Source organism: Pseudoliparis swirei, chromosome 22 (genome assembly GCF_029220125.1).
Source record: "Pseudoliparis swirei isolate HS2019 ecotype Mariana Trench chromosome 22, NWPU_hadal_v1, whole genome shotgun sequence".
In the NCBI taxonomy this organism is placed as follows: domain Eukaryota; kingdom Metazoa; phylum Chordata; class Actinopteri; order Perciformes; family Liparidae; genus Pseudoliparis; species Pseudoliparis swirei.
The window spans coordinates 14,340,728-14,367,364 of NC_079409.1; the positions used below are offsets into that span (position 1 = coordinate 14,340,728).

The window sequence follows — 26,637 nt, forward strand, 5'->3', positions numbered from 1 at the left end:
AAAATGTAATTCAAACAATGTCAGATTTATGAGCAGAGCTGTATAACGAGTAGCGCCAACAGAAGTTCAACTGCTGGTTTGGATCCATCGATTAGCAGGATTTCTTACTGCTTTCTTAATAAAAGCAAGCCTTGTTATCTTTTTAATTTCACCCAGGTTAACTCAGCACTCCTGAACTGTCGTATCACTGCTCCTCCATCACACATATAGTAGGTCAAAAGATTCCATAGTACAGTGCGAGAATATATGTGTAATATAATTAATTATATAATACAGTTGTAGAATAATTTTTATATTTCATATTATTTCCACACATACAAACACATTGTACATGTAGTCCATTTATACACGACATGGTCTGTCTTTACAATATATAGTGAGAACAAAAGCAAATACCGTAATGCATCATGATTATGGACTGTGTTAGACAGTGGTGGAAGGGTACAACAATAACTGAATATCTAAATCACTACAAGCAGTCGTCCTGTATTCATTATTTCACTTCGGTAAATGTGAAATAAGTAAATAAAGTAAAAATTAATCAAAAGCTCTTCAATATGACGCCTCTCTAATTGCGTTACATACTGCTGCGTAGTTCAATCTATAGCAATGCAACTAATTATACACAAAAAAACATTTAAATTGGTCAATTTTTTTGTAAAATCTTGATAATCCAATTAACAAAAAAAGATATATATTTTCCTGCCTAATATGATGACTTTGTTGGTTAGAGACAGTCTATTTTAATTGATGGAGACGTTTCACACGTGTCTCTTATCCTCTGTCAAAAGTTCTTCTTTATACTGTGACTTTTTTAATCACCCTGCCACTCTCTACCAGAACTTGTTTTCCGTCCTCTCTCTGTTCTCTGGACGTCTCTCTCTTCTTCTTCGTCTTGAGGTAAAATGCCACCACACTTCCCACCACCACAAAACTGATGGTCAGAATCACGAATCCCAGCCCCAGTAAGTGAGAGGTCCTTCCTTTAGACCGGTTCAGTTGGTCCCACAGACCCACAGCCACACAACTGAGGCCGATGAGAGTTCCCCAAAAACCAAAGGCCAGCATGCAGGATCCACAAGACAGCTCAACACCCCCGGTCACCAAGGTGATGCCCGCCACCGAGACGACCCCACCTGGTAAGGTCACCGTTTCAGATTTAGGATCGTAGGTGACGGTGGAAGTGACATCTGATAGAGCCGAAGGATCGAGCGTATTCATCTTGGTTGTCATGGTTCCTTTTTATTTCTTTGTCAGATGGTCAAAAGGGTTTTTCTTGCAGCTTCTTCTTCTTCTTCTTCTTCTTGTTCTTCTTCTTGTTCTTCTTGTTCTTCTTCTTTCTTACACCTACAACACGACCCATAGTCCTGATTAAAATACACGTGACATCACATTTCATTTTGCCTGATGAAAGATTGTAAAAATGATTTCATCCCTTGTTCCAACTCTTCATTGAAGCTATTTGATGTTGACACCGAGGGAAATACTCAAACAATATCAATGTATTTAATATTATTTACACGGTTACCAAAAGATTGCCTCATACATTTATTATTTTGGAAACTTCGGGAGCTCCAAATAACTTGAAATAAAGATCTGTGGGTGTGAACAATGTTGAGTGTGTAAAGACTGATTCACTGGTTGGCTGGGTTTTGAAAATATAGAATAATAATAATAATATTTGATCATAAGCAATATGACAACAATTGTTTTTTGCTTAACTGAATTAAGATACAAAGCAACTGAGTTAAAGTTCACATACATACAAATGAAACTCAATAAAGATGTTCCCTGCATGATAACTATAATGCCCTCGTTTCAGCCAACTGCAATACGCCTGAATATAAGCCTGACTCTCTTCAACCCAATGGACAATGGCAGGTCTGGAATGGAAAATTATGTGATGCTGACAGAATTGCTCAAGCCCATGACATTTGTAAATACTAAATGGAGTCTCCTATATTTACTTTTTGGGTAGAATAGAATATAAAAGAGTTGGACCCTGGCTTAAAGCAGATATTTGGCTATTTATATAAAAAACCAAGCATTGCTTACCTCAGTGTTGAATCAGGACCTCAAATGTCAGTGTTAAGTAAAGGTCCCTTAAAATCATAGATGTTTAAAGTGCTGCTGACTTTCTTTCTGGACAATACGTGTAGAAATGTGAGCAGGGGCCCCGAGTGCTGTTCCCCTTATCACACACGTCACAACATGAGGCCTCACAAGATGGTGGACACAAATGTCAAGATTGTTGTCACCATTTGTTTGTTCCTCTCTTCCCTTGTGTTCAGAAGGAAGCTCTTGTCCGTCATTAAGCATCATTACAACCCATTACCAGATATTTATCTAGGAACAACTCCCTTCCTCTTTGCCTCTTTCTTTCAGTCTTCAGTCGTGTCCCACAAAGCATTGTTTGGGCTGAGAGTGGATTTTTCTTTTTTTCTTTTCCTGTTCAGCTTCAGAATTTCTCATGTCACTTGGAGCATGCTGCATGTTATTTATTTCCCCGGTACCTTTGCTTCTAAAACCTATGTTGAAGTATTGGGCATGAATATGATAGAGCTTCCTCTACTGTTATAGACGGCGTGTTGAAAAGTTGTTTTGGGGTCATTGGGTGGTTATTTGGGACATCAACAATTAAAAATCAAAAAAAAAAAAAAAAAAAATTACATTTCCAATCTAATTCAGTGTCTGCGTGAATCCTTTATCAGGTGCAACAACCACCAAATGAGTTTTCCTGACCTGCTGACACTGATGTACAACATATATGTCAGCGCTGACGTGGCGCTGGCTCTCAGGCCGATGCGGTCACACAGGTGGAGCTCGATATCGCCAGTTTATTGGCTTTGATGCTGTCCAGCCAACTGGGATGCTGCCAGTATAGTGAGCCACTGGTCTAATTGAAGCTATTTCTAGAAGTGTTGACTTCTACTATAAATAAACTTCCACCTGTTACTGCAATATTTTTAACCTGTATAACACTTCACTGCCTGCAAAGTACATAGTATTATTATTGTTTCAAAGCATTGTAATATCTGCTATTTATATTTTCTCATTTCTGCATCAGTATTCATATAAGTAACAATTATACTTATACTTACATCATTATTATTACTTAGATCCTACATATTGTGGTTATACATCAATAGTATATGAATACTTCAACACAAGTATAAAGGCTAGGGTTGAGGTCTGGTGTCAGCTAGTGATTTGTGGATGGGGGGGGGGGGGAATTATATCGGCAATGGCACTCAGAGGATGATGATGATGGTAATTGGCTGATGTTGGATTGGGTGGGAGAGGCGGGTCAGGTAATCCAATAGACGGACTCACTGAGCATTCTTATGGAGCAAAGAAATTCCTTCTGCAAAAATAAGACAGGGATGAACGTCATCATATAGTGTAATAGAGTGTAAATAATGTTGCGAATAAAAATGTCAGTAAATGCTTTCATCTGTCCTGTTTATGCAACTTTGTAACACTTAAAGACCGCCAAATTATTCAGAAATAACAAGACAATCCAGATACAACTTTCAGTCTTTTCAAAGCAGACACTGATGCTGTAAATAATGAGAACGTGGCAGCCCAACAACAAAACACAAGGAAAGACGGGCTAATGATTTAAACATTGGGCTCAGTAAAACAAACCCAAGCTAGTGACAGACAAATCAGTGAAACGCCGCCATAGCTCACGTAGCACGGGAAGGAGGTCACGCACAGAGAAGGCCGGGAGGGAAGATGACGTGAAAGGCGTAGGTGGGATTGGAGTAGTGGGGGGTTAAACTGCCTGGACAGATGGTAGTCTGGAATTATGTCCCAGTGGTCAACTAAACCCCTTGAAAGGCCATCACTGAAATAGCAGACATACTGCTGAAGAATTTAAAGGTGGCTTTGAACACCCCCGCCCCCCTCCTCCTCCCTGTGCCATGTAAACAGTGGTTTCCCACAACGTGTCTGCTGCGTTGGTCAGTGCATACTAGTAATTAAAAAAATTAAACATTTGTAGCAGCAACATATGTCAATTTCAGGAAGTTATTGTAACCGAAAGGATCCAGTGAAATGCATTGAACCTCTTCTGATTGATCAATTAAGGCTTTCGTAAGACCGAAAACACCACGGGGCATAAGTCTACTATAATCATTTATTTTAAAATGATCAGAATGATGAACTCTACACTGTCATATGCTGCTGATATTTCTCGACTTCCAGAACCAATAGAGAAAAGTAGGATACGGGGGTTCGTTTTGGTCGAAAGCTCAGCGCCCTTAAATCCCTCATTAACAGAATTAACCCTCGGATTGTGTTTCCGCCCCCCCTCCTTATCTCTCCCTGTCCACTGTTGAGACACATCCTCACCGCTCCAGCCATCAGCTGCCCACACAGCACACAGGTGAGCTTTCTCTACAAGTTGGTCATCCTCACCATGTGATTTATTTATATCAACATTCAGGATTCATATGTGCACTGTATCATAGCCTACGTGTGCTTATTTTTTTTTGCAGAGTTGGACAGGAGGTGTGAAATATTTAAAACGAAGGGAAAATTGAGGTGGAACAGGACAACGAATTAATATTTTCCGGTGAGTTTGTCAGAGGTGACAGATTACTAAGACACTGAAAGCAACTACCATGGGAAATACTACCAGTAGCGCAATATCAAAGGAGATCCTGCAGGACCTCAAGCTCAGCACCAAATTCACTCAAACTGAGATCTCCCAGTGGTACGAGAACTTTCAGAAGCAGTGCCCCACGGGACGCATCACACCGGGAGAGTTTGAGCAGATCTACACCCGCTTCTTCCCTGACAGCGACGCCAAGAGCTACGCACGACATGTGTTTCGCTCCTTCGACACCAACGATGACGGCACTTTGGACTTCAAGGAGTACATCATCGCACTGCACATGACTTCCACCGGGACGACGTCACGGAAACTAGAGTGGGCCTTCTCACTGTTTGACGTGGACAAGAACGGATACATCAGCAAGACGGAGGTGACGGAGATCTGCCAGGTGAGGGGGGACACGGCGTCAGATGGAAGAATTAGACTCTTTTATTCTATTTATTATAGTTTGACAAAAAGCATTTCATGGTTTTAACTATTTCTAATGTGTGATGTGTCTTTCACTAAACATGTTGCCTCTTCAGATGCATTCATCCGGAGAGTAATATCAACCATGTTGACTCGGAGTGCCAAAGACAGAAAGACGATGTCATTCTCCCATAATGTTCATATTCATCGCAGCTATAAACAAATACAATTACATATTTAAGTTGTTCTCGTGGTCCTCAGGGGAATGTTTCATTCGAGGATGTCAAAGCTACAGAAGAGGATTCTTGACATCACGCAAATAAATGCCATTGCTTGCAGTTTTTTTAAATTAAATTTATAATGTTCAATGTTAATTTAATTTCTTTCTAGTTTTGGAGACTTATGGTTGGCCTGCATCGTATTGTCAGGTCTTCCTTTAACTTTGGCCACAACCTTTGTGGTCCACGTAAAATTTAGTTTAGTTTAGTTTAGTTTAGTTTATTTCGATCAGCAATACTATACAAAAATCAAAATTTCAACAAAAGAAGAAAGTGGCCGACCGAAAGGGTCAAGGCTGATGCTATCAAGCTTATAAGTGCCCTAACCTATGCTTTCATGAAAATACTTATTTTAAAGAACCATTACATATACCTATATATATATATATACATAAACATATACACATGCATACAAATTCACACACCCATATAAACATATATACACACACATACCTACATATACATAAAACAATCAACAAAACAAGAACAAAAAAGCTTGTCCCCATTATCCATCACTTATGAAGCGTCATCAATGCTGATACGTCTGTACTTGTCCAGAGTCATGTCTTTAATTTTTTTTTTTGAATATCACCAGATTCGTACTTTCCTTGATGTCATCAGTTAAACTATTCCACTGTTTCACCCCACAGACAGATGTACACATGTTTTTTAGAGTTGAATGAACAATCGGCTGTTTGAAATTCCATCTCCCTCTTAGTTCATACTCTCCTTCTCTATCTCTAAAAATCTTTTGAATATTTCCAGGAAGTGAATTATGTTTAGCTTTGAACAGAATTTGTGCTGTTTTGAACTCTACTATATCCCTAAGTTTCAGTGTATGTGATTTTAAGAACAGTGAATTGGTGTGCTCAAGATATCCTACATTATTTACGATTCTAATTGCTCTCTTTTGCATGATGCATAATGGCTGTATGGTGCTGATTGTCGGCGACTAGATTTGGTTGTATTCAGCCACGTTTTACAGAGTATACAAAGACTAATGACAGTAATCAGGGACTAGCCATGAGAAAATGGGTTGGCCTGTAGCTTTTCTCTAAATGTCAAGTTGTTTTGCATCAGGCGCTCTATAAAACACAAAACATTAACTTGAGCTTCCTCCCCCAGGATACACACTTCTGGGCATGCATACATTTATTTGATGTGCTTTGTTGTGCTGTTGACATTCCATACATTGTTTGTGTGAGAGAAATGTTGCAGCATTATCACTGATCTTACCCCCCCCCCCCCCCCCAGGCCATATTTAAGCTGATCCCCAAGGAGGAGCAGTGCAAGCTACCAGAGGATGAGAACACACCCGAGAAAAGAGCAACAAGCTGTGGTCGTTTCTCGAAAAGAAAGACAACGGTAAAGGGAATATAACACACGCATGCCCACACATTGTGCCCCATCATATGTACGTATGTACTTATGTCAGGGAGAGATGAAATCGGCCTAAGCTCTTTCTACCTTTCGTCAACAGCTGTTCTCACATCCTGTCGTGAAGATTACTTTTTTACATCTTTTTGGCTTCACAATAATACGAGCAATAAATCCACCTGAGGCACATCTCCCCCCCCCCCCCCCCAACACCCCAGTTACAGCATCCCATGTGTCATGCAAGCTTTAATATGTTATTATGTATGTAGCAGCCATGTATCATGGAGCCTCAAGTGACTCTACATGCTTTGCGTGCTACTGCACACAAGTGATTAGACCGACGTCTTAGATAACATGAAGACGCATTATTCAACCTCCTCCTTACCCCAACACTTCTTACTGTATATCTTGTTTACTGTTTTCTCTTCATTTCCCCGCCTCACAGAGCGACTGGCCGAAGGAGAGTTCATCCAAGGAGTGATTGAAAATGATAATGCAATGCGTCTTATCCACTACCAACCAATTAAACAATAAAGTCATTCCTACTTCGCCCACTCTCACTTGGCCCCAGATGCCCCCCCCCCCTACTACCTCTCAACCCCTCTGTGTAAATACTCTTTTCTCCATTGTTGTTCATGTTATATGGATGATACATTTATATCAAGTTAAAAGACTAAAATATAGGCACATCATGTCGTAGTGTTTATAGTGTGTGTACAGATCAAAATAAGATTATGGTTATTATTGATGCAATACATATTATATTATATATATAAAGAATGTGCACGATAAATATAGTCCTATTGTTAATCTTTTAAATGGTTGAAATTTAATTTTGGCTGCAGATAAATGAATGGTAATGACAACTATTTAAGTATCACACCTGATTGTTAGCTCATTCTTTTTATTTTTACAGAACTGGAAATGTCTTAAAAGAAGTCGTAGCTCATTAAAGGTTTTCTCAAAAATCTGTGCTTTGAAAATATTAATTTATTTGTCTTCTATTCTTCTATGACCTGGAAACATAATGTATGATATAATGTTGACAAAAATGGCGCTTTAGGTCTTATATTTTTAATCATGTTCATCCCGGACAGTAAATCCAGGAGCATCCCACATGTAAAACCAACAAACATTTAAAGTACATTTTGGTACACTCATTTTGAAAATGTGCCTGTATAATTTTACGTTAAACACAGTAAATACTTAAACGTGATATCCAGCTAAAAACAATTCTTTCCCTGACATTTTTCATGGTGCAGATATGTGTGTGTGTGTGTGTGTGTGTGTGTGTGTGTGTGCCTGTGTTTCTTTCCAACTTTCAGTCCGACCCCCCACAACCCGCTCCCTCCTCCACCCCTCCATCCCTTCACATGCTGTCCATCTCTCCTCACTCTATTCCTCCTTCTTTCCATCCAACTCGGGATTACTGGTTTACACGTAATCTTCTGTTCAACATCAGAGAGCAGACTTTTCAAAATCTCTGTAATCTTTCTACACTGTGTGTATGTATCGTATGGGTTCGTCTGTGCATCTGCAGAGAGACTGTGTTTTTTGTAGCCTCTGGTTTACATGCATTGCACTAAAAATTGTTCATAAGCAAGAGAAGAAGCAAAAGGAAGCATGTCGCCACTAAATGACAAAGTATTGTATATTTACTTTAAAGGACGGGCTGATCTGTTTCAACAGGAGAAGAAACATTGACCCTGTCTAAGCAGTGAAATGATCAGTAAACAATAAAACGATTTAAACATGTATATGCCTTTACATAAAGAGACACACATTTACTTTCCTAGCATGAGGCTGTTATGATTTGGAGTGTTTCCTGTTTTGTTTTGAAGTCCCTGTCTTGTTTCCTGTTTCCCTGTGCTTCGTTCCCTGTGCTTGTCTATTTCGTTCCTGATTGTTCCCAGCCACGCCCTGATTGTTTCCACCTGTGTCTCCACCTGTGTCTCGCTTCCCCAGTGTATTTAGCCTGTGTCCTTCTGCTTGTTCGGTGTCTGGTCGTTTTTGTTCCTGTCCGGTTCTTGTCCCTGTTCCTGTTTGTTTCTCTCCTGTTGCCAGACTGTGGTTCTGCTCAGTGAACAATTAAAGGAAACCTTTTTATTTTGAAACTCTGCCTGCTGCGTTTGGGTCCAAACCTCTGCGCGATCACGACAGAACGACCAGACCCAAGAAGATGGACCCAGCGCAGGAGAGTTTTTACAACATCATCAATCGGACCATTTCGTGGAAGCACCCGGCAGTTCCGGTTCCACCGACGCCAGCACCCAGGACCTGGGAGGAGATACAGCAGAGTTTATCCGACATAATCAATCGGACCATTTCGTGGAAGCATCCGGCTCCAATCCCCGGTGTTCCGTCACCAGTTCCAGTCCCCGGTGTTCCGTCACCAGTTCCAGCCCCCGGTGTTCCGTCACCAGTCCCCGGTGTTCCGGCTCCAGTCCCCAGTGTTCCGCTTCCAGTCCCCGGTGTTCCGTCACCAGTTCCAGTCCCCGGTGTTCCGTCACCAGTTCCAGCCCCCGGTGTTCCGTCACCAGTTCCAGCCCCCGGTGTTCCGTCACCAGTTCCAGCCCCCGGTGTTCCGTCGCCAGTTCCAGCCCCCGGTGTTCCGTCGCCAGTTCCAGTCCCCGGTGTTCCGTCGCCAGTTCCAGTCCCCGGTGTTCCGTCACCAGTCCCCGGTGTTCCGTCACCAGTCCCCGGTGTTCCGTCACCAGTCCCCGGTGTTCCGTCACCAGTCCCCGGTGTTCCGTCACCAGCCCCCGGTGTTCCGTCACCAGCTCCAGTCCCCGGTGTTCCGTCCCGTCCGGCCCCGGTTCCCCGAGATCCGTCCCGTCCAGCCCCGGTTCCCCGTGACCCGTCCCGTCCAGCCCCTGTTCCCCGTGACCCGACCCGTCCAGCCCCGGTTCCCCGTGAACCGTCCCGTCCAACCCCTGTTCCCCTAGCTTCCCGTTCCTATCCTCCGGCCCGTCTTCCGGAGCGCGTCCCTCGTCCGGGTGGTCGTCCCCCGGCCCGCCCCCCAGACTCTGTCCGCCATGCACTTGGCCCCTCCTCCGGCTCCCCTCCACCCGCCCTGGTGGGACGTCTGGAATCCGTCCCTTGAGGGGGGGGTACTGTTATGATTTGGAGTGTTTCCTGTTTTGTTTTGAAGTCCCTGTCTTGTTTCCTGTTTCCCTGTGCTTCGTTCCCTGTGCTTGTCTATTTCGTTCCTGATTGTTCCCAGCCACGCCCTGATTGTTTCCACCCGTGTCTCCACCTGTCTCGCTTCCCCAGTGTATTTAGCCTGTGTCCTTCTGCTTGTTCGGTGTCTGGTCGTTTTTGTTCCTGTCCGGTTCTTGTCCCTGTTCCTGTTTGTTTCTCTCCTGTTGCCAGACTGTGGTTCTGCTCAGTGAACAATTAAAGGAAACCTTTTTATTTTGAAACTCTGCCTGCTGCGTTTGGGTCCAAACCTCTGCGCGATCACGACAGAGGCACTGAGAAATACCCAGAAAACAGTCCCAGACACAGTCGTGCATGTCAGCGGGACATATTTATAGTGTAGTCTTTGCAGTTTGACATGCATTTATTTAACCGGCCTTCAAACACACATTTGTATTTTCCTGCTTCACTGAAAGTCATCGTGAAAGAAAAAAACAGGATGTAGGCTATTTGCTCACGTTGATCGTCTTCAGCACGGTGGCAGCGTCATTCCTTTTGCCGTTTTTTCAGTCTTTTTCAGTTGATGGATATAAAAGATCCCCTAACAAGGTGAATCAACTCGGTCCATGGCCTCATCCATCTCTCTCTCACAGTCTTCACATCCCTCTGGGCCACAGCCTCCAACCAAAACTAGCGTTGGCACGTCTCCATTTCCCACTCCGACCACACTGCCGCTCGGGGCCCACGCGACGTCGATCATGCCCTCCGGACACTGCAACAGGCCGCTGACGGAGTAGAGCCCGCCTCCTGGAATGACCTCATCGTAGGAGGGAGCGTGAGTGCCGGCTCTCGCCTCCTCCAAGCGGAGCCTCCGTTTGCGGCGGAGCTCGATGATGGTCTTCGTGTAGGAGTTGAGCGTGACCACGGCCGCGCCCATACAGCAGCTGAAGGACACCCAAGCAAGACTGGGAACAGGGGAGATGTATCATCATTAAAGACAGAAGACACTCCTGGAAGAACGTGCTTTCACAACGCAGCTTCATGCTGTCGCAAAAGAGCGACCACCTACGCAAAAGACCAGCCGTAGTCCCAGGACTGAGGCCTCCAGTCTTTGGGGCCCATGATGACTGTCATCTGAAACACTGTGGTGAACATCATATGTGCCACCATCCCTAGAAGACCTATACGGGGGTGGAACAAACAAAAAAACAGACAGAAAAAAGAAAGACGACCATGCGAATAGAGAATCATATATGGAGGAGGTTGTTATAAGTTAGTTAAATCAAAGATAAGTGCAACATAAGGATGCACTGCGCCTCACCTGATAACACCGTGCAGATAGCTGCATAGGCATTAATCTTTAGCGAGTGCATCTCTTTCTTGGAACACAAGACTTCCAGCCACATCAGTAAGAAGCCCATCCCCAGCAGGCCGATGTACGTAAACTCTGAAACAACTGAGAGCCAGAGCACACCTGCAACATTGAAAATACAAACTTATTTTAATCACACAAATCGATATAAAACAATGTATAATAATGTCATGTTGTTTTATAAAGCGGCTCAAACACAACTCGCCTTGTGTTTCTCCAGGTGTTAACTCGATAAAGCTTCGACATTTCTCCCCTGCCAACCAAAATATAAAGATATGAACAAAATGAAGACATTTCTTTCAGAACAAATGCAATGATTAGAGAACTGAGACTGAAAAGAACCTAAGAAAGCCCAAAAAAACAAGCATACAGAGAGTATAACTGATAATGTGTGTTTGGTTGTGTGTTCTTTGGCCTCACCGTCGCTGTGTTTCTCACAGCTCTCCCAGAAACCAGTGTGGAAGTATCTAAAAGCAAACTTGTCTTCTCCCAGATGTACTGAACTGCGTTGGCCAGCTGCCTCTGTCGGATCTTGGCCAGCTCGTCTCTCCGGGCCGGAGACAGTGTGCGGTTGAAGGGGTTCTGGGTGGGACTCTCTGTGTGACGGCACAAGGGGACGACAATAAAAGGAGCATCCGAGGGACATTGTTCCACTTGCTGAGTCCTGTTGTGGATGATGGAGTTAGTGGCAGGAGTCGAACCCAAGAACGGTGGGTGCACCAACTCGTCTCAGCTCTTAACACCAAGACAGCAACGCTTTCACGCACATCTGTGGGCCAACTTTACTCTGCACGAGCAATATCATGCAAACATGAAACACACTCAGGACCCTCTTCCTATCAGGCACCAGCATCAACAACTGATCCCACTTACAGTGCTTGTATGACTCCCACATGCACTCATACCTCAGAGATCCATAAAAGGTTATTTAACTGAATATTTGACATGCTCAAAAGCTTTATGCACCAATTGCCAGAAACATACAAGGACAGTGTTAGAGTAGGAGATTTAGAACGAGAGAAACGGCGAGCATAAAACAAGTGTGTGATTCACACCTTCTTCTCAGAAGTAACATGCCTCTGTGTCTTCAGTCACATGCTCCTTGTCATCCCACGTGTGTTTCATCATGTTCTGAAGCATAAGGGAGACTTAAATCCACCACAGGTAGATCTTTTTGGACAAGTCAACATGTAGGGATGAAAGATGATTTCCCCCATCATGCAGTAGGAGAAGTTAATCCCATTGTGGATGAAGCATATCTGTTGAGAAAGTAAAAACTAAGCAGCAGGCAGTGTGCCGCCCCCATGGACCCAATAAACCTTTGGGATCCACCCTCACACCCTGCAGATTATTACAAACCCATAATTTAGTTCACTGTGGGACTGAGGTATGTTCAAAAAGAGATTACAAAAATAAAACCAAGGACAATCAGTTTCTCACAGGAGTGAGTTTATCCACTCAGATTAGTTTGAGGTATTGGTTGTATCAAACGGACACAAAGAAATCCAATATTGGTGTAATCAGGTTCAACGGTCAAGGCCATATTCTTTTGAAAAGTCAAAGTCAGAAAGCTGCAATTTATATCCTCGACACGTTTTGGAAGACTTAAGACACGATACGTCTGACAAATGACCACATGACACTCAAACCAAGACACTCAACACATTCAACTCATTCAACATGGGGGACGTTCATTCCCAGAGGCCTCAACAGGCAGACTGAGCGTTAAGGCACCTTCATACATATTCATTCATGAGGAATTCATCTTCATTTGAAATGGCAAAGAAGAGTTTTCCATCACATCTCAGTGTTTGGTCATTTGACTTGATCGGCTCCACTGAGACAGAGTCTGCTAATGATGAAGTTGAAATCTCCGGAAAAGACTGTAAATAGAGTTTGAGACAGGATTGTTTTTGAGGAGTTATGGTGATTGAGCAAGAAATATAGAAATGAAACAAGTGTCTGAATAATTTTTCTTAAAGCAATGGTGCATTATCCTGCTGAGAGTATATGTCTCTAAGACAATAGCCTGTGGCACCTGGTCAGTAACAACATTTCAACATTTAAAGTCAGTTAACATAATCGTCATGGCTGACGATTGCAAAAGCCTAATGCCAAGAAAACAAATGAATGTCTCATGCTGGGCACGACTAATTGTGCCTCACCCGTGAACGTGTTGCAACAGACATCAGGATAAGTCACGGGGCAACTTTTTGCAGTTTAGTATCGTCTACTTTATCTTTGGACCAGTTCAAAGCTTAATACTCTGAAATACTCCAATCCACCAGTGTGGAACATAACAAAGTACATTTAGTCTGTAGCAGCGTACTGTACATCAGAAAGATGTTGAGCGACAGTTTCTCCATGTTGTGCTACTTTATACTTTTACTTCACGACATGTTTTTTTTAATCCACTAAGTTTATTTGACAGCTGTACTCACTAATTGCTTTGCAGATTAACATTTGCCATAAAAAACACACCAACAACCTACTTAAAGAGGTTCTGAGTACTTCTTGCATACTTTTTAACATATCTATTGTAAGCTTGTTGCTTCCTCGTTTGCTAGAAAAAGTTCTTAGTCGCAACTCTTTTTGCTCCTTTGTTCATAGAGTTTAACCTTAAAAAATGAATTCAACATTGTCATTTATGAGATGCTAAATCTGCGCGTGTTCACCAATAATCTTGAAAGTGTTGAACTGAACCTCTCCGCCTGCTAAATGATCTGTTGGAATTCAAAAAAGTGTCAAAATCAGGAGGGAGATGGATATTAAAATAAACGAATGCACACAAATGTACCAGTACAAATAGAAGAGCAATCCAAGTTACGGTAAACGTAACAAAAATAAGCAATAAAGCTGCACAAATGACGTGGAGAGCTCAAAGACAATGGGACATCTACCTGTGGTGTCAGGCTCGCTGTTGTTCTGACCACAGTTCTTCATTTGGACGGGCGACAGGCAGAGTGGCTTCACCACCTTGTGGGTGCCCTCGCACCAGTAAGAGGTGCACAGAGCCAGGATGGAGAGGGCCAGAGCCAGAGTGGTCAAGGTCAAGGAGAGCCAGGAGCGAGATCGACGGGACATTCGCTCCAGCATGGCCACACAGGGGAAGAGGGAGGCAGGGGGAGGACAGAGAGGGGGGGGGGGGAGGTAAAGAAGGGGCGGACGATGCACCTTGGAAGAGGCCAAACAGGACAGATGGAGCTGACGTTTGACGCTGGTTTAAAGAGGTGACGAGCTGCCAGGTTTAAATGGAAAGATAAACACGATGTCCCAGGAGAGACAGAAGAGGACAATAAAAAGCGGACAAAGTGATGCTTTAAAGTCAATGTGATTCAAAGAGAGAAAGAGAAAGAGAGCGAGAGGGGAGGTAGGTGGATGAGATGCTCTAAAGTTGATACACGTGGGAAAAGACAGATGGAAGAAAATATATGAACAAGAGGGGATTTAGGCGGACGGGGTTCACTCGAGGACAACTGCAAGGGCGTAAGAACGCTGGGCAGACCGCGTTGATGTCCTGCTGTCGGCCCCCGTGGTGAGTGGCTGTGGCCATGCATCCCCTGACTTCAGCACGTGCAGACCCTTTAGTGTGTGTACCATAGATCAGTGCGACTGTCCCAAAAGAACATACAATAAGACTAGTATGTTTTAAAGAGGCAATAGCGAACATCTTTAAATTCATCCCAATTCATCACCTGGCAAAAAAAGTAAATTTAAATAGTTAAATAGAGCACATAAAGGCTACAACCAGTGTGTCCATATGGCGATATATGAGTTTGTTGACTATCAGTGAGCCATAAAAGTGCTGAGGACACCTGTCCTCCTGGTTGTGAGGACCGGCTGTCGAGGAGCCAGTGATTGTCCCGTGATCCCGGCTAACATCCTCCTGCTTCCTGATGAACTCACTCAGGCCTGGCCCTGCCGCTCATCATGAACTCCACCGCTGGACGCTGAGTCCGTGGAAGACGAGGCGGAGGGGTGCAAAAACAAGAGATTACTTTTTTTGATTAAATTATGGATAAACCACAGTTGTAAATGAAATTTGTACTCGTAATCCTTGATAATCTTCTTTAATCTGATTGTGTAAACCGTAAGGTGTGTTTTGGTGTGAAGTGCATTCTGACCATGTCTGCTGTCCGTCTCTCATGCAGCGTCTCCCCATCAGCCCACAGAGCCTGAAATACAGCAGAGCATCAGTTAAACCAACTGAGCTCAGCCAGACACACACGGGAACATGGTGGGGTCGAGTACCTAGAATAATGTTGACCATAAACACATTGAGCAACAACATCGGGGGGGAAATTAATCGTGGCTACTAAATTATAAGAATATGTATGTTTCTGGACATGGGTTTTATTTGTATGTTTTACTGTATCTGTGAAAATAGTTGATTAATATATGTAAATTGTACTGCAGCAAGGAAGAAGGCGGCCGGCCTAAATATCTCATTTATGTGATTTTTTAAATGCTAAAGACAGCTAGCTGTACAAGGTACGTGACCTGCACGCGGTTTATCCCAGTATTATCTATATTTCCTCCAGTGTCAAATTCTTCTCCATTAATATTACTCTTCAATAACCTTATGAACATATTCAATATATATATGTATATATATATATATATAATTTGCAACCCGATATTGTTTATACATATATATACAGTATATATATATAAACAATATTGGGTTGCAAATTTACAGCCTAAACAGGCTGGATGCAAGTTCATCTTTAGATTTAGCCGGAATCTTATATGAAGACCGTAACACCAATATACAATTGATTTAATCTTACAATAAAATTGGAAATTCTTTGTGACAAATAAGTTTAGAAACTAAGCAGCTGATTAGAAAATTAAATAAGTTCCATTCCGGCTTAATAAGAAAAGCAATATGTAATTGTAAGTAATAATTGAATGATTGTTTAGTTTCTTTAAATGAGAAAAGAGTGTATAATGCACATAATATAATTTTATCTGAACATCAATAATAACAAACCAAAGCTACTCAGTTCACATCATGAATCAAAAGAAAAGCTTCACATTCTCATCTAAAGATGCGGCGTGTAAAAAAACTACACAATTTGACTGAAATTATATATTTTTTGTTGACCGATAATCTTTTCAGCTTTAGTTCTGATAAAGGAAATCTGTGACAAGGACCCACCAAAGATATTGTTCTTGTCCCTTGTAGCACTCCAGGTCAAACATGAGGTTGCTCTCCCAGAAAAAACACGTTCCCGTCCTCAGATATGTCCGCCTCGTTCGAGAGCCCTAATTAAAAAGCTCCGTTAAGAACTTGATTTTAGTTGCTCCATCTTGAACCGATTCCCCGTGTCACTGACCTCTTCATTTTTGCCCTCTGCATCAGTCACTAGTATTCCTCCTCCAGGAGTGGCCCTCACCCCTCCAGCTGTACTCCTCCCTTTAATCCTCCCGTCCAATAGTTGGACGGAGATGCGAGACTGATGGAGCGACCGTCTCCACGCCACTCTACTCCGTCTTTCATGGGAATTTATGTTACAAACCCATCCTGAATGATGTAATCCCTCTTAGTCCATCTGCTACTATAGTGCCTCCTCTCTTTCTGTCTCTTTTCACAACCTCCCAAACACCTTTAACATCAGTCTGAGTTCTATGCAAATGTGACTTTAACTAAGGACTCAATTATTACACTAAAAGAATGAATATGTGTGTGAACCAACGTATCCACATGATTTGAGCTTTTTCTTTTCCCACCTGATCAGCAGCTGCGCTGTGCAAAGCTAAGGTTAAGGAGCCAAATGTGATTCCTCAAAAAGACAGTTTGAAGAGCGTTATATAGTCACAATACTTTATTTACAATATAGTACAGAAAAACTGAAAGAAAAATACAAATGGAAAAAACAACATTGTGTGCATGTCTGGAAGTTGATTGAAGAAAGGGGGAGGCGACGAGAGCAGTTCAACCCCAGGCTTGAGAATTACAGTAATGCAGAATGAGCTTTCCATCGCTGCCAAAACACTGAAAAAGAGACAAAGAGAGAGAGAGAAAAAATACATTACGGTAAATGCTCATTAAAAAGTAATGCAGAAGAGTGATGCGACAGTACAGTTCCAAAATTACTGAAGTAAATAAAGCTAACTGCTAAATGTAATTTGACATCATTGACCTGATGAGCAGGGAGAACGGATGTCTGCTGTGAGTTCTGGACTCGGAGGACTTTGCTGTCACTTTAATCAGCGGTTTAGGATGTCGGCATTTCTCATGTGGAGCATCCCTCTTATTGCCTCCTCTGCTGGTCAACGCTCCACATGACCATCTCACTCCGATGGGCTGAGCTCCAGAGGCTCGACAATCACATTGGCTACTATTCTAATACTTCATTCAGGGTAAAACATGAAGTTATACTATGGTTACGTGTTCTAAATATTACTACATTATCTGTTCGAGCGTGTATTTACAGTATGTCTCCTATAAAAAAGTCATATTTTCAGAACGTTTACATTATTGAAAAGTTCTTAACGGTAATCACTTACTGAATAAAACAAATATTTCAATATTTGTTGTTGAAAAGTAGTGAAGTCAACATAAAGACTCATTGTGTGGACCTGTGTTGTGTTAGATGGTTTAAGTTTGTGTGTAAGTTAAAGTTGCTTTTCTGTGATTTTAACCACATCTCATAGTCTTTATCAGTGAAACAGAAATAGAGCTTGTGTTTGTTGTGGAAAAAGTCAGAGACTGGACTTTGGAGTTGTGTTATTTTGTTCCACGTCTTGTTCCAAAGGTCAAGAATGCAAATCAATGCTCATGTTTCTAAGTGGATTTAAAAAAGTAAGAAGACAAAAGTGACTCATGTTTTTCTGCTATTGGTGTCTCTTTTAAATCCTCTTTGGTTAATTGTATTATGCCTATTTAAAAGAAGCTCCCGACAGTCATATGACATTAAAAACATGCGTTATATGTACTCACATCAAAAAGGACCCCGACGTCTTGATCCGGTGAGGGGGCAAATGACTGGTTAACATAAATGAACTGGAGAAAAAAAGCAGAAGTAGATAATAACTGAAAGACCTGAAGCATGTTTACAAAGTCTCTGTCCAATGCACGACTTTAGAAAGGGAAACAACGAGTAGACAAACTACATTCTTACCAGTTGTTCACTGCCATCCAGCTTGAGGTAACGAGAGATGAACTGAGACAGGGACTGTATCGTCCTCCCCCTTTCTACGGACCACTTCTTGGTTTTCATTATAGGAGTGGCTCCGACTGCCTGGAGCAGCAAATCAACTATAAAAAATTAGAGAATAATAAATGAAAGTGCTGCCGCTGTATTATCCATAGATTTTAGAAGTTTGACCACACATCTTTAGAATGATTTGCTCTTTATTGTTGACCCTGATTGGAATAACCTGTGAAACTTCAGCACCTAGGAAACAACATTAAAGTTGTTTGGCAAAGTTGAAAATATTTCTTTATTTATTTAATAGTTTCAAAATAAATACATCTGGAACAGAAAACGACCCCTGAATCAAACCTCACACTGCTAATGAAAACAATAAGAAAACAAAAAGGAGTATCTCCTGAATAAACTCTTTACAAACACCAAAACATGGAGCATGATCAGTTCAATAAACTGAGCTGTGGCCGTTTCAGGCTGAAGCTAGCCGGAGTTTGTTAGCTTAGCCTTAACACATTACTCGTGCGTACAATATGTGTTGTTGCTATTGAAATTAACGTGACATGTATTTGATACATTATGAAAACAAATAGAGCCTCTGAAAGATATGTGCCCTCTGAGAGCAAAGAGTTATGACGCCTTGATACGTTTTAGCTTTAGCTTCAGACGTTCCCCAAACCGGAAGTACAATGTTAAAAGCTAACTGTTGATTGGATAAACAAAAAAGAAGAACAACTCCTATTGGCCAGAATGTCTGTACATCATTTACTACGTCATATACCCGGAATTGATTCCTCTAACCATATCAACAATACTCGTAAACAGATGGTGTTATTCGCTTATTTCGTAGAATATTTGATGTGTTACACTTTCTTACTTTTTTTCTTATCATCAGCTGTCGTTGAATCCTCCGAAGGCGGTTGTGACTTCTCTTTTTTCGTTTCTACTTGGGACTCAGCGGTGTCAGCCATCTTCGTGTGACCACTGTGGGCTGCTTTGTGGTTCACGCCCACCTGAGCTGACGAGGCGATTTGCGATGAACAGTCGCTGCTATTGGTTCACATAAACGTCAATCACCAGTACACGTATTTCTATTGGTCAATCCACCTTGGACGACGTGCGAAAGGCTATTCAACATATCTGTCCTCTTCGCTGCGTGCTCGAGTAGTTATTATTTTCCTTTAGCCATATTTGATGATAACGTAAGGCTTCCACTGATGTGGTTGATAGTGTGCTGTTTCTGTGTAACATTCAATGCATTCTTTAACTTGCCAGTAAAATAGGTAGGCTAACGTTACATGTTTTGTTGGTTTCTAATTACAAAGGAGGCGTCACAAGGGTGATACTTTAACCTGACAGTTGGACACTTCACGGTCCTGTTGAACCTGTCGCCCACTTCCTCGCCTCACAATCGGACCATTCAGACAACAACAGTAAGTTAATATTCGTTGTATATTTAAGTTCGCTCAAATAACAAAATGACCGAGGACCGCAGTAATCACCACGTCGCTCCTATGGATTTGCGTTCAGCCACGAGTCGGTCTCACGTTATGAGGACAATGAAGCACAATGGAGGACATTTCGCACAAGGAAGAAAACCTCTAGACACAAACTGCACCATGAAACATTCATTAGAAGTTTAAAATAAAGCTCAAAAGTAGCCACCACTTTGTAAAGAGGACATTCAATGCGAATTTATTCAGATGTTATTGTTAAAAGCTTCAGAGCTATTTAAATGCCAGTAAATACCTAAATAGAGTTGGACCTTAATGTATCTGAACGCTTTCTTTTCTGTGACCTTGCAGTGGCGGGCATCGGCAGACTCTCCACCAATGATTCAGTGCTCCTCCTGTGTGACATGCAGGAGAAGTTCAGACCCAACATCTTTCAGTTCACCAACATCGTCAGCAATGCGGCCAGATTGCTCCAGGTTTGAAATACTCTCCATCACACCAATATCTCATTGTCTATCAGTGGTACGTGTTATACGTATTGATTATTGCTCCCCTTATTCTCACAGGCGAGTCGTGTTCTGGGCATCCCCTCCATTTTGACAGAGCAGTACCCCAAAGGCTTGGGTCCCACGGTACCTGAGCTGGGAGCAGAAGGCATGACCGCTCATGCTAAAACACGCTTCACCATGATGATCGACGTGGTGGAGAAGGAGCTGCAGGACCTGGGGAACCCCAAGCAGGCGATACTGTGTGGAATAGAGGCCCACGCCTGTATCGCAGTAAGAACACAGCTGAGCGGTTCAAATGACTTCCTCTGTCTCGGCATCATGAAACGCAACACGAAGAGCACTTCCAGTAGTGAACGCATTCCTGTTCATTCACGTTCACCCTCGACTCACTACGTGCTTTTGTTGACATCAGGCGCTTATCCCTCTCCGTTTGAAATGTATTTAAAGTGTGTGCCACAGTTGTATTAATCAGGAAACACAATTCTGTGCCGGTTTGATTCTCCAGTTCTTTCCTAGCGTTCCCAATGAACACATCAGCAGTGTCAAATACATTCTTGCAGGATTAATGTTTTCAAATTGTCATTGGGCCCGAGCCATGAAAGAATTAATCACACAGCCTCTAAAACAATTTCCAAGATGCATCTAAATGTGTATGTTATATATTTATGCAAAAAAATACTAGTTAAGAATTACAATTTGTGACTTAAGTTAACAATAAGGATGTTTTACCCACAGTGCACAACATTTGACCTGCTTGAAAAAGGAATGGAGGTTCATATTGTGGTTGATGCCGTCTCATCCAGAAGGTATCTTGACAGTTTTATTTGTTCTATAGCATCAATATCACCTACATTACATCTAAATATGTTCCTGTGTGTGTCTGGAAACGGCATAGGTATGCGTGTGTGACTGTTTGTCTCCCTCCACAGCCAGACGGACCGTTTGTTTGCTCTGTCTCGACTGAAGCAGAGCGGCGCTTACCTCACCACCACAGAGGCTGTTCTGCTGCAGCTGGTTCAAGACGCCAAACACCCCAACTTCAAGGAGGTGCTGACTGAACCCCAGTTGCTTTTGTTTGTTTCCATGTGTCATAAACATACAAGTCCTGCAGTATACCCTCCGACTGCTGTCAAAACTTCATGGTGCAGTGATGGCACTTCTTTCACTTGTAAAGCTGCCATCTTGACTTCTGATAGTGCTGCCAGCATCAGTTATAAAAGTGACAATCATGTATTCTTTATTAACAGATCCAGAGGCTTTTGACCCACCCGTCCCCCGACACCGACCTCCTCGGCTTCATCGGCGCTCTGTAGGCAGATCATCACCTGCCCTTCTGTCCCAGATATACTGTGCAGAATGTCACTGCTTCCAAACAACTAATAAAGTGATGCTGCTATAAATCTGGTTTGTTTTCATGTTTCTGAATTTAAAAAAAAAGCCTCATGCCCTGTGAGGGTCTCCTGGGTCAAAACCGTTTGAGGACAAACGTATAGCTTGTTCCTCTTTATTGATATTGGGGTGAGCCCACAGCTGCAGAAACGTCTACTTCAAGCTGTTAGAAGCTGAAGAGGAGGGGCCAGCTCACAGAGGCGGTTGCAGGGAGTGATGTCACAAAGAGGGAGGGGTGAGTGACGTAATTCTGGTACAGTCTGAAAGGGAGGGGAAAGGACGGGGAGAGAAAAGGGAAGCTCTCCGGTAAGTTTTTGTGTTTATTTTTCCAAAAGAACACAAACTTTTACAAACCAAAAGGTGTACGTGGGGCTCAACATGCGGACGAGAGACCTGAAGGGAAGAACGGACTCCAGTTGGTCAGCAGTGGAGCAGCTGATGACATCAAATATGAACAGTTTTTAAGGCCTTGGGCCTCGAGTGACTATAAAGAGGTAAGCAAGTCATTCTTCTTCCTCACAAAATAGAAAGTCTGGGTGAATGTGTCACACATGGATGCTCTCACAGTCGTGCCATGTCTTTGCTTAAGTGGATATTGTTTCCAGAGTGTCTGAACTTGCTGGGTGGAAGAACAGGAACTCACTGGTCGACTGTTCATAACAGCCAGAGGGGAATCCACTTGAGCTTTTCTCTGTTTGTGTTTGTCACAACAGTGTCAGAAGAGAAGGACGAGTTGATCTAGTGCTTCCTCGTAGGATCCTTCAGGCCCAGGACAGAGACAAGGAGAGACGATGTCCTCTGAACTGGACTCCAGTCTCACCAGTATCGACTGGCTGCCTCAGCTGGGAATCAGCAGCCTGCGCTCCGGGAAAGAGAGAGGAGGAGGCGAGAGGGACAAGAAGAAAGACAGGGGGAGAGAGAGAGGAGACTTTCTACCCTCTCTACCCGACCCCTCCGCTTCCAACTCCAAAGGGAAACCCCCTCACAGCTATGCCACTCTCATCGCCATGGCAATAGCAGCTGCACCTGAAAGGAAGTTGAGTTTGAATGACATCTACACCTGGATCAGTGACATGTTTCCCTACTACAGCCGTTCTGGCCGCGGATGGAAAGTAAGCTTTTTAAGTCGCAACTCATTAGTAGAATAGTAATAATGTTGTTCCTAAAGTATAAGTTTAAAGTCATTAGTTTGGTCATCTGTAAACAATATTAATAATATTTGCATCGTCGACTGGTGCACGACTGACGTATTTCATCTCTTTGTGTCCTCAACAGAACTCCATTCGACATAATCTGTCCCTTAATAAATGCTTCAGGAAAGTTCCGCGGCCACAAAGTGACCCCGGCAAGGTGAATTACTTTTTACACACTTTTTATATTATGACATTGTCAGCATGTATTTGCATCATGTGAGATGGATCGCCTCAAAGAGAGATGAAGATGGAAACGTGGTCTGATTTATAGGGTTCCTATTGGACGATGGATGGACCTGCAGAGGTGAATCAAGTGAGGGCCCTGAAGCGTCCCGATCCAGAGGAGGATGTACGTTGATATGACTCACTCATTAACTTGTCTTAACTTAACTATCACACCTATATTCCTTTAAATGTCAAATAACTAAACGTGTAAAGGAAAAAGTACAACTTTGGGATTCTGGCATTTTATCCCAATATTGAAATGTTCCTCCACGACATTAACCCGGCAGCTGTAATCAGTAATCTCTAGCAGATTAGGATTTTAAAGCAGTTTTTGAGAACACAGTTTTTACTGATAACTTTTTACTTTAAAGGGTTCAACAAACAAACAAACAAACATGTTTCCTCATTTCATTTGATCTAATGCTCTTCAGCCAGATACTGGTTTGGGTTTGACTTTGTCCAGGTTTTGAGAATAGGTGAGTTTTGATGAAGTAAATTCATAAATTAAATTTAAAAATGTCTTTCCCGAATAAAAATAATCCTGGTTAATCTTGATAATATGCAGTCAGCAGTTTTAGTCAGGGCTACTTCATATGAAGAACTTGTTAACATTTTGGGGGATAAGTCAGCATTCACTTACATTGCACTGGGGCAGCAATTTAAATATCAGGCATTTAAAAGCACGCCTATGAAAAAAATATGTATTTTAATTAAAAATAATAATAGTTTTGGGTGGACTAACACTTTTAAAGTAATGCTACTTTTACTTTACTTTTGGATTTTAATAACTTGTTCTACCTTTGCATATCGTAACACCTTGCTGTGACAGCTTCCTCAAACAGCGGTGACACAAGCAGAGCGAAGAGCTTCTCCTCATCCTCCACCAGCAGCCTCCCACTCAGACCAACTTCTGACCAGACATCAGCTGGGAGCCCTCCAGCAGCAGCCCCTCCGCTTTGCCTCCCTCTCTCCTCCCCCATGCAAGGTAGAGTCACTGCCCCCCCTCTCTATCTCAGTGCAGCAGGGTTGCAGCATTTAATCTAATGTCTTATCTTCACAGCAGCCGTCCCCCTACATGCCAAGCCCCCCCGTGTCCACTCACCCCGTCTCTTCTCCAGCTGGGCTCAACCCTGCTGCCTCCACCTATTCCATCCATTCCTTCCCCCCTCGCCATCCATCCGGCCCCACTTGTTCTCCTCCCGCTGCCTCTGCTCCGCCTCTGTCCAGCATGTCTTCTCCAGCGGCTCCCTCCTTCTCTGCCGCCACTCTGTCCTTTCCTAACTCAGTGTCGGGACCCCCTCTTTCTTCTTCCTCTGCTGCCTCTTTAAACCCCTCCACTGATCCTCCGCTGCGTTTCACCTTCGATGAGATGAACTTACCAGACTTGTATGCGTCCTTCAAGTCGCTCGTCAAGACCATGAGGGACAGAGGAGGCTCACAGTGTAAGTTGTGCGTGTCCATTAACTCTGAGAAGTGTACATTATACACGCGGGCGGCCTGGAGGAATGACTTCCTTTATGCTCGATCCAGCGGATGCTGCTCCGCAGGCGGTTCTGAACAATGACGCGACTCAACTTCACACTCCGACTCTGCTACCAATGTCTCCTCAACATGCACCACCTGCACCAGCTGCACACCCGCCTGAGACAGAGCGCATTGCACAACACAGTGAGTCTCACCCCAGGAAAGCTTGTGTTGAATTAAAAGCAGCAACACAACACAAGAAATACCTCTGCTTTCTAAAGATGCCTTCCTCCCTTCCACTTTAGCGGTGCCAGCCGACTGGTTCATTAACCCAGATTCTCTGAAGGAGAGCTTCCGCATAGCCAGCAGTCTGGACTGGGCCAACATAGACCTCTCTGGCCACCCAGGTCGGTGCTGTTTACCAGAGTCTTCTTCAATGGGTCGCTTCACCCACATCACAAAATGGGGATCGTTTGTTTTTATCTGCTGAGGTTTTGAGATTTTGGTCATACAGAACATTCATAAGACTGTGCAGCTGAAAAGTCAATCAGGCAAAATTAATTGGCAATTATTCTTTAACCATTGATTAATCATTTTCATAGTAAAAATACCAAAGATTTTCTTATAACATACAATTTTTTTGCTTAGATTTTCTCTTATTTTATAGTTAACCAAATATGTTGGGGTTTTAGACTGACGTCAAGCAATTTGAAGATTTCCCCATTGGCTCCTGGAAATTATATTGGTATTTTTACAGCCAACACTTGATTAATTGAGTAGATTATCCAATAAGGACAACAATCTGTTAAACGCTGAGTGACACCGATGACATGTCATTTGTTTACACTGTTTGGGGAGCAGGGAGGCATCTTAGAGATGGAAATCTCAAAACGTCAACAAATAAAAATGAATACCATCTTCACGGCTACGTGTCACTTTAATAACGTCGCATGCCATTTGCAGCTAAAGCAGCAGCTTTTACACACATTTGATTTACTAGAACGTGTAATTGTTGGCAGATCATAAAATAATGAATATTATGATCATTTAGATCTTTGCAAAAGGATATTCATAGAGTAAAAACATCATCTGTATTTAAAAAATATGTTTGATCCTTTTCCCTCTTGTTAATGCTCTGTCCTAAAAGGCCCTCTTCCTGTCTCTAGACCTGCTGGAGAGCATGCGGCAGGCGGAGCTCTGCGACTGGGCCGTGGACCCGGCGCTCTTCACCTCCCTCTGTGACTCTCTGAATCGCTTCTTCACTCACAGAGGCATGATCACCTCCGGCAGTAACTCCCCACTAGCCCTCGGTGCACCTCACTCCTTACAGGTCCCCCCGTTCACCTCCCATCCCTCCCCGATCCTCGCCAGCCTCACTCACCCCTCACCCCTCCCTTACTCTCCCATAGTGCAGCCGCCCCGCAGGCCTGTGCAGGTGCCTCCGAGACCACAGCCTGCCACCACAACCGGTAAGACCCAAATCTCATGTTCAAAAAGTTTACTTTTTCAACTCAGTAAGAAGTGATTTAAATAGACGCACATTCCTCCAATCATGTCTACCTTCCTTAGTTGTGTGCTACCTTAGTGCTTCTCTTTCTGTCTCAGCTGGGATGCAGCCTCAGTCTATGACATCACCACAGCGCGCTCCATTAAAGAGTCTGCACAGCAACAGTGAGGAGATCCAGGATGACTTTGACTGGGACTCCCTGCTGGGCTGACCCTCAGCGTCTGTGTGGACAAACCATGACAACAGAACTTTTCAGAGACATACGGCATCCTCACTGAACTCTGCAGAGGCCGCTGCGTCACTTGGAGCTTCTCGGAGAGAAAGTTTGGGATCAAGTTTGTCACAAATGACTGAATGCTGCATTACAAGGTCAAAGAAGTTGTAAAATGTTTCACCTTTATTCAAATTCATATGCTGTAATATCACATTAGCTTCTCTTCTGCAGGTCATTGGCGGGGTGGCTTTTAGATTCATAAACATGTTCACAAAAGAAAATAAAGTGTAACATTATTGGTGTCACATTACTGACCTGCGTATGATTTAGACAT

General features: G+C 43.0%; 5 protein-coding genes across 7 annotated transcripts; 3 read left to right on the forward strand and 2 right to left on the reverse strand.

Moving 5' to 3' along the window:
* Positions 1 to 4,370: 4,370 nt before the first annotated feature.
* rcvrn2 (recoverin 2) lies at positions 4,371 to 7,654 on the forward strand. The gene is given in 5 exon segments (XM_056444406.1): positions 4,371 to 4,390; positions 4,503 to 5,009; positions 6,562 to 6,634; positions 6,637 to 6,672; positions 7,130 to 7,654. Coding segments are annotated over 4 exon segments (579 nt in total). The 5' UTR covers positions 4,371 to 4,390; positions 4,503 to 4,628; the 3' UTR covers positions 7,219 to 7,654.
* A 2,769-nt stretch (positions 7,655 to 10,423) lies between these two features.
* Positions 10,424 to 14,290, reverse strand: LOC130213377 (germ cell-specific gene 1-like protein). The gene is given in 7 exon segments (XM_056444952.1): positions 10,424 to 10,787; positions 10,892 to 11,003; positions 11,144 to 11,296; positions 11,400 to 11,447; positions 11,615 to 11,683; positions 11,686 to 11,790; positions 14,095 to 14,290. Coding segments are annotated over 7 exon segments (1,047 nt in total).
* Positions 14,291 to 16,999: 2,709 nt separating this feature from the next.
* atg12 (ATG12 autophagy related 12 homolog (S. cerevisiae)) lies at positions 17,000 to 19,419 on the reverse strand. The gene is made up of 4 exons (XM_056444000.1): positions 19,226 to 19,419; positions 18,322 to 18,458; positions 18,141 to 18,203; positions 17,000 to 17,192 (listed from the first exon to the last, which is right to left on the reverse strand). Exons 1-4 carry the CDS (start codon positions 19,317 to 19,319, stop codon positions 17,133 to 17,135), a joined length of 354 nt encoding a protein of 117 aa, XP_056299975.1. The 5' UTR covers positions 19,320 to 19,419; the 3' UTR covers positions 17,000 to 17,132.
* Positions 19,420 to 19,461: 42 nt separating this feature from the next.
* isoc2 (isochorismatase domain containing 2) lies at positions 19,462 to 21,715 on the forward strand. Its single transcript, XM_056443999.1, has 7 exons — positions 19,462 to 19,550; positions 19,674 to 19,781; positions 20,154 to 20,278; positions 20,369 to 20,581; positions 21,047 to 21,117; positions 21,241 to 21,358; positions 21,559 to 21,715. Coding segments are annotated over exons 2-7 (594 nt in total). The 5' UTR covers positions 19,462 to 19,550; positions 19,674 to 19,780; the 3' UTR covers positions 21,625 to 21,715.
* A 280-nt stretch (positions 21,716 to 21,995) lies between these two features.
* foxj2 (forkhead box J2) lies at positions 21,996 to 26,613 on the forward strand. 3 transcript variants are annotated; one of them, XM_056445095.1, is made up of 10 exons: positions 21,996 to 22,194; positions 22,414 to 22,812; positions 22,976 to 23,050; positions 23,165 to 23,242; positions 23,948 to 24,103; positions 24,179 to 24,560; positions 24,649 to 24,786; positions 24,888 to 24,989; positions 25,749 to 26,051; positions 26,188 to 26,613. In XM_056445095.1, the coding sequence occupies exons 2-10, from the start codon at positions 22,492 to 22,494 to the stop codon at positions 26,298 to 26,300; spliced, it is 1,668 nt and encodes a 555-aa protein (XP_056301070.1). In that variant the 5' UTR covers positions 21,996 to 22,194; positions 22,414 to 22,491; the 3' UTR covers positions 26,301 to 26,613. The 3 variants fall into 3 exon arrangements, with proteins under 3 accessions (XP_056301070.1, XP_056301072.1, XP_056301071.1); XM_056445097.1 differs by having other exon boundaries at positions 24,182 to 24,560; XM_056445096.1 differs by having other exon boundaries at positions 22,456 to 22,812.
* Positions 26,614 to 26,637: the final 24 nt, after the last annotated feature.

Excerpts from the sequence above, each read along its gene's own strand:
- atg12 (XM_056444000.1), bottom strand. The coding sequence starts at position 19,319 with ATGGCTGACACCGCTGAGTCCCAAGTAGAAACGAAAAAAGAGAAGTCA. Across the intron at positions 18,459-19,225 it reads AGCTGATGATAAGAAAAAAA|TTGATTTGCTGCTCCAGGCA; the intron begins GTAAGAAAGTGT and ends AATTTTTTATAG. Across the intron at positions 18,204-18,321 it reads TGGATGGCAGTGAACAACTG|TTCATTTATGTTAACCAGTC; the intron begins GTAAGAATGTAG and ends TTTTTTCTCCAG.
- isoc2 (XM_056443999.1), top strand. Across the intron at positions 21,118-21,240 it reads GATGCCGTCTCATCCAGAAG|CCAGACGGACCGTTTGTTTG; the intron begins GTATCTTGACAG and ends CTCCCTCCACAG. Across the intron at positions 21,359-21,558 it reads AACACCCCAACTTCAAGGAG|ATCCAGAGGCTTTTGACCCA; the intron begins GTGCTGACTGAA and ends CTTTATTAACAG.
- foxj2 (XM_056445095.1), top strand. The coding sequence starts at position 22,492 with ATGTCCTCTGAACTGGACTCCAGTCTCACCAGTATCGACTGGCTGCCT. Across the intron at positions 22,813-22,975 it reads GTTCTGGCCGCGGATGGAAA|AACTCCATTCGACATAATCT; the intron begins GTAAGCTTTTTA and ends TGTCCTCAACAG. Across the intron at positions 24,104-24,178 it reads TCTCTCCTCCCCCATGCAAG|CAGCCGTCCCCCTACATGCC; the intron begins GTAGAGTCACTG and ends TTATCTTCACAG.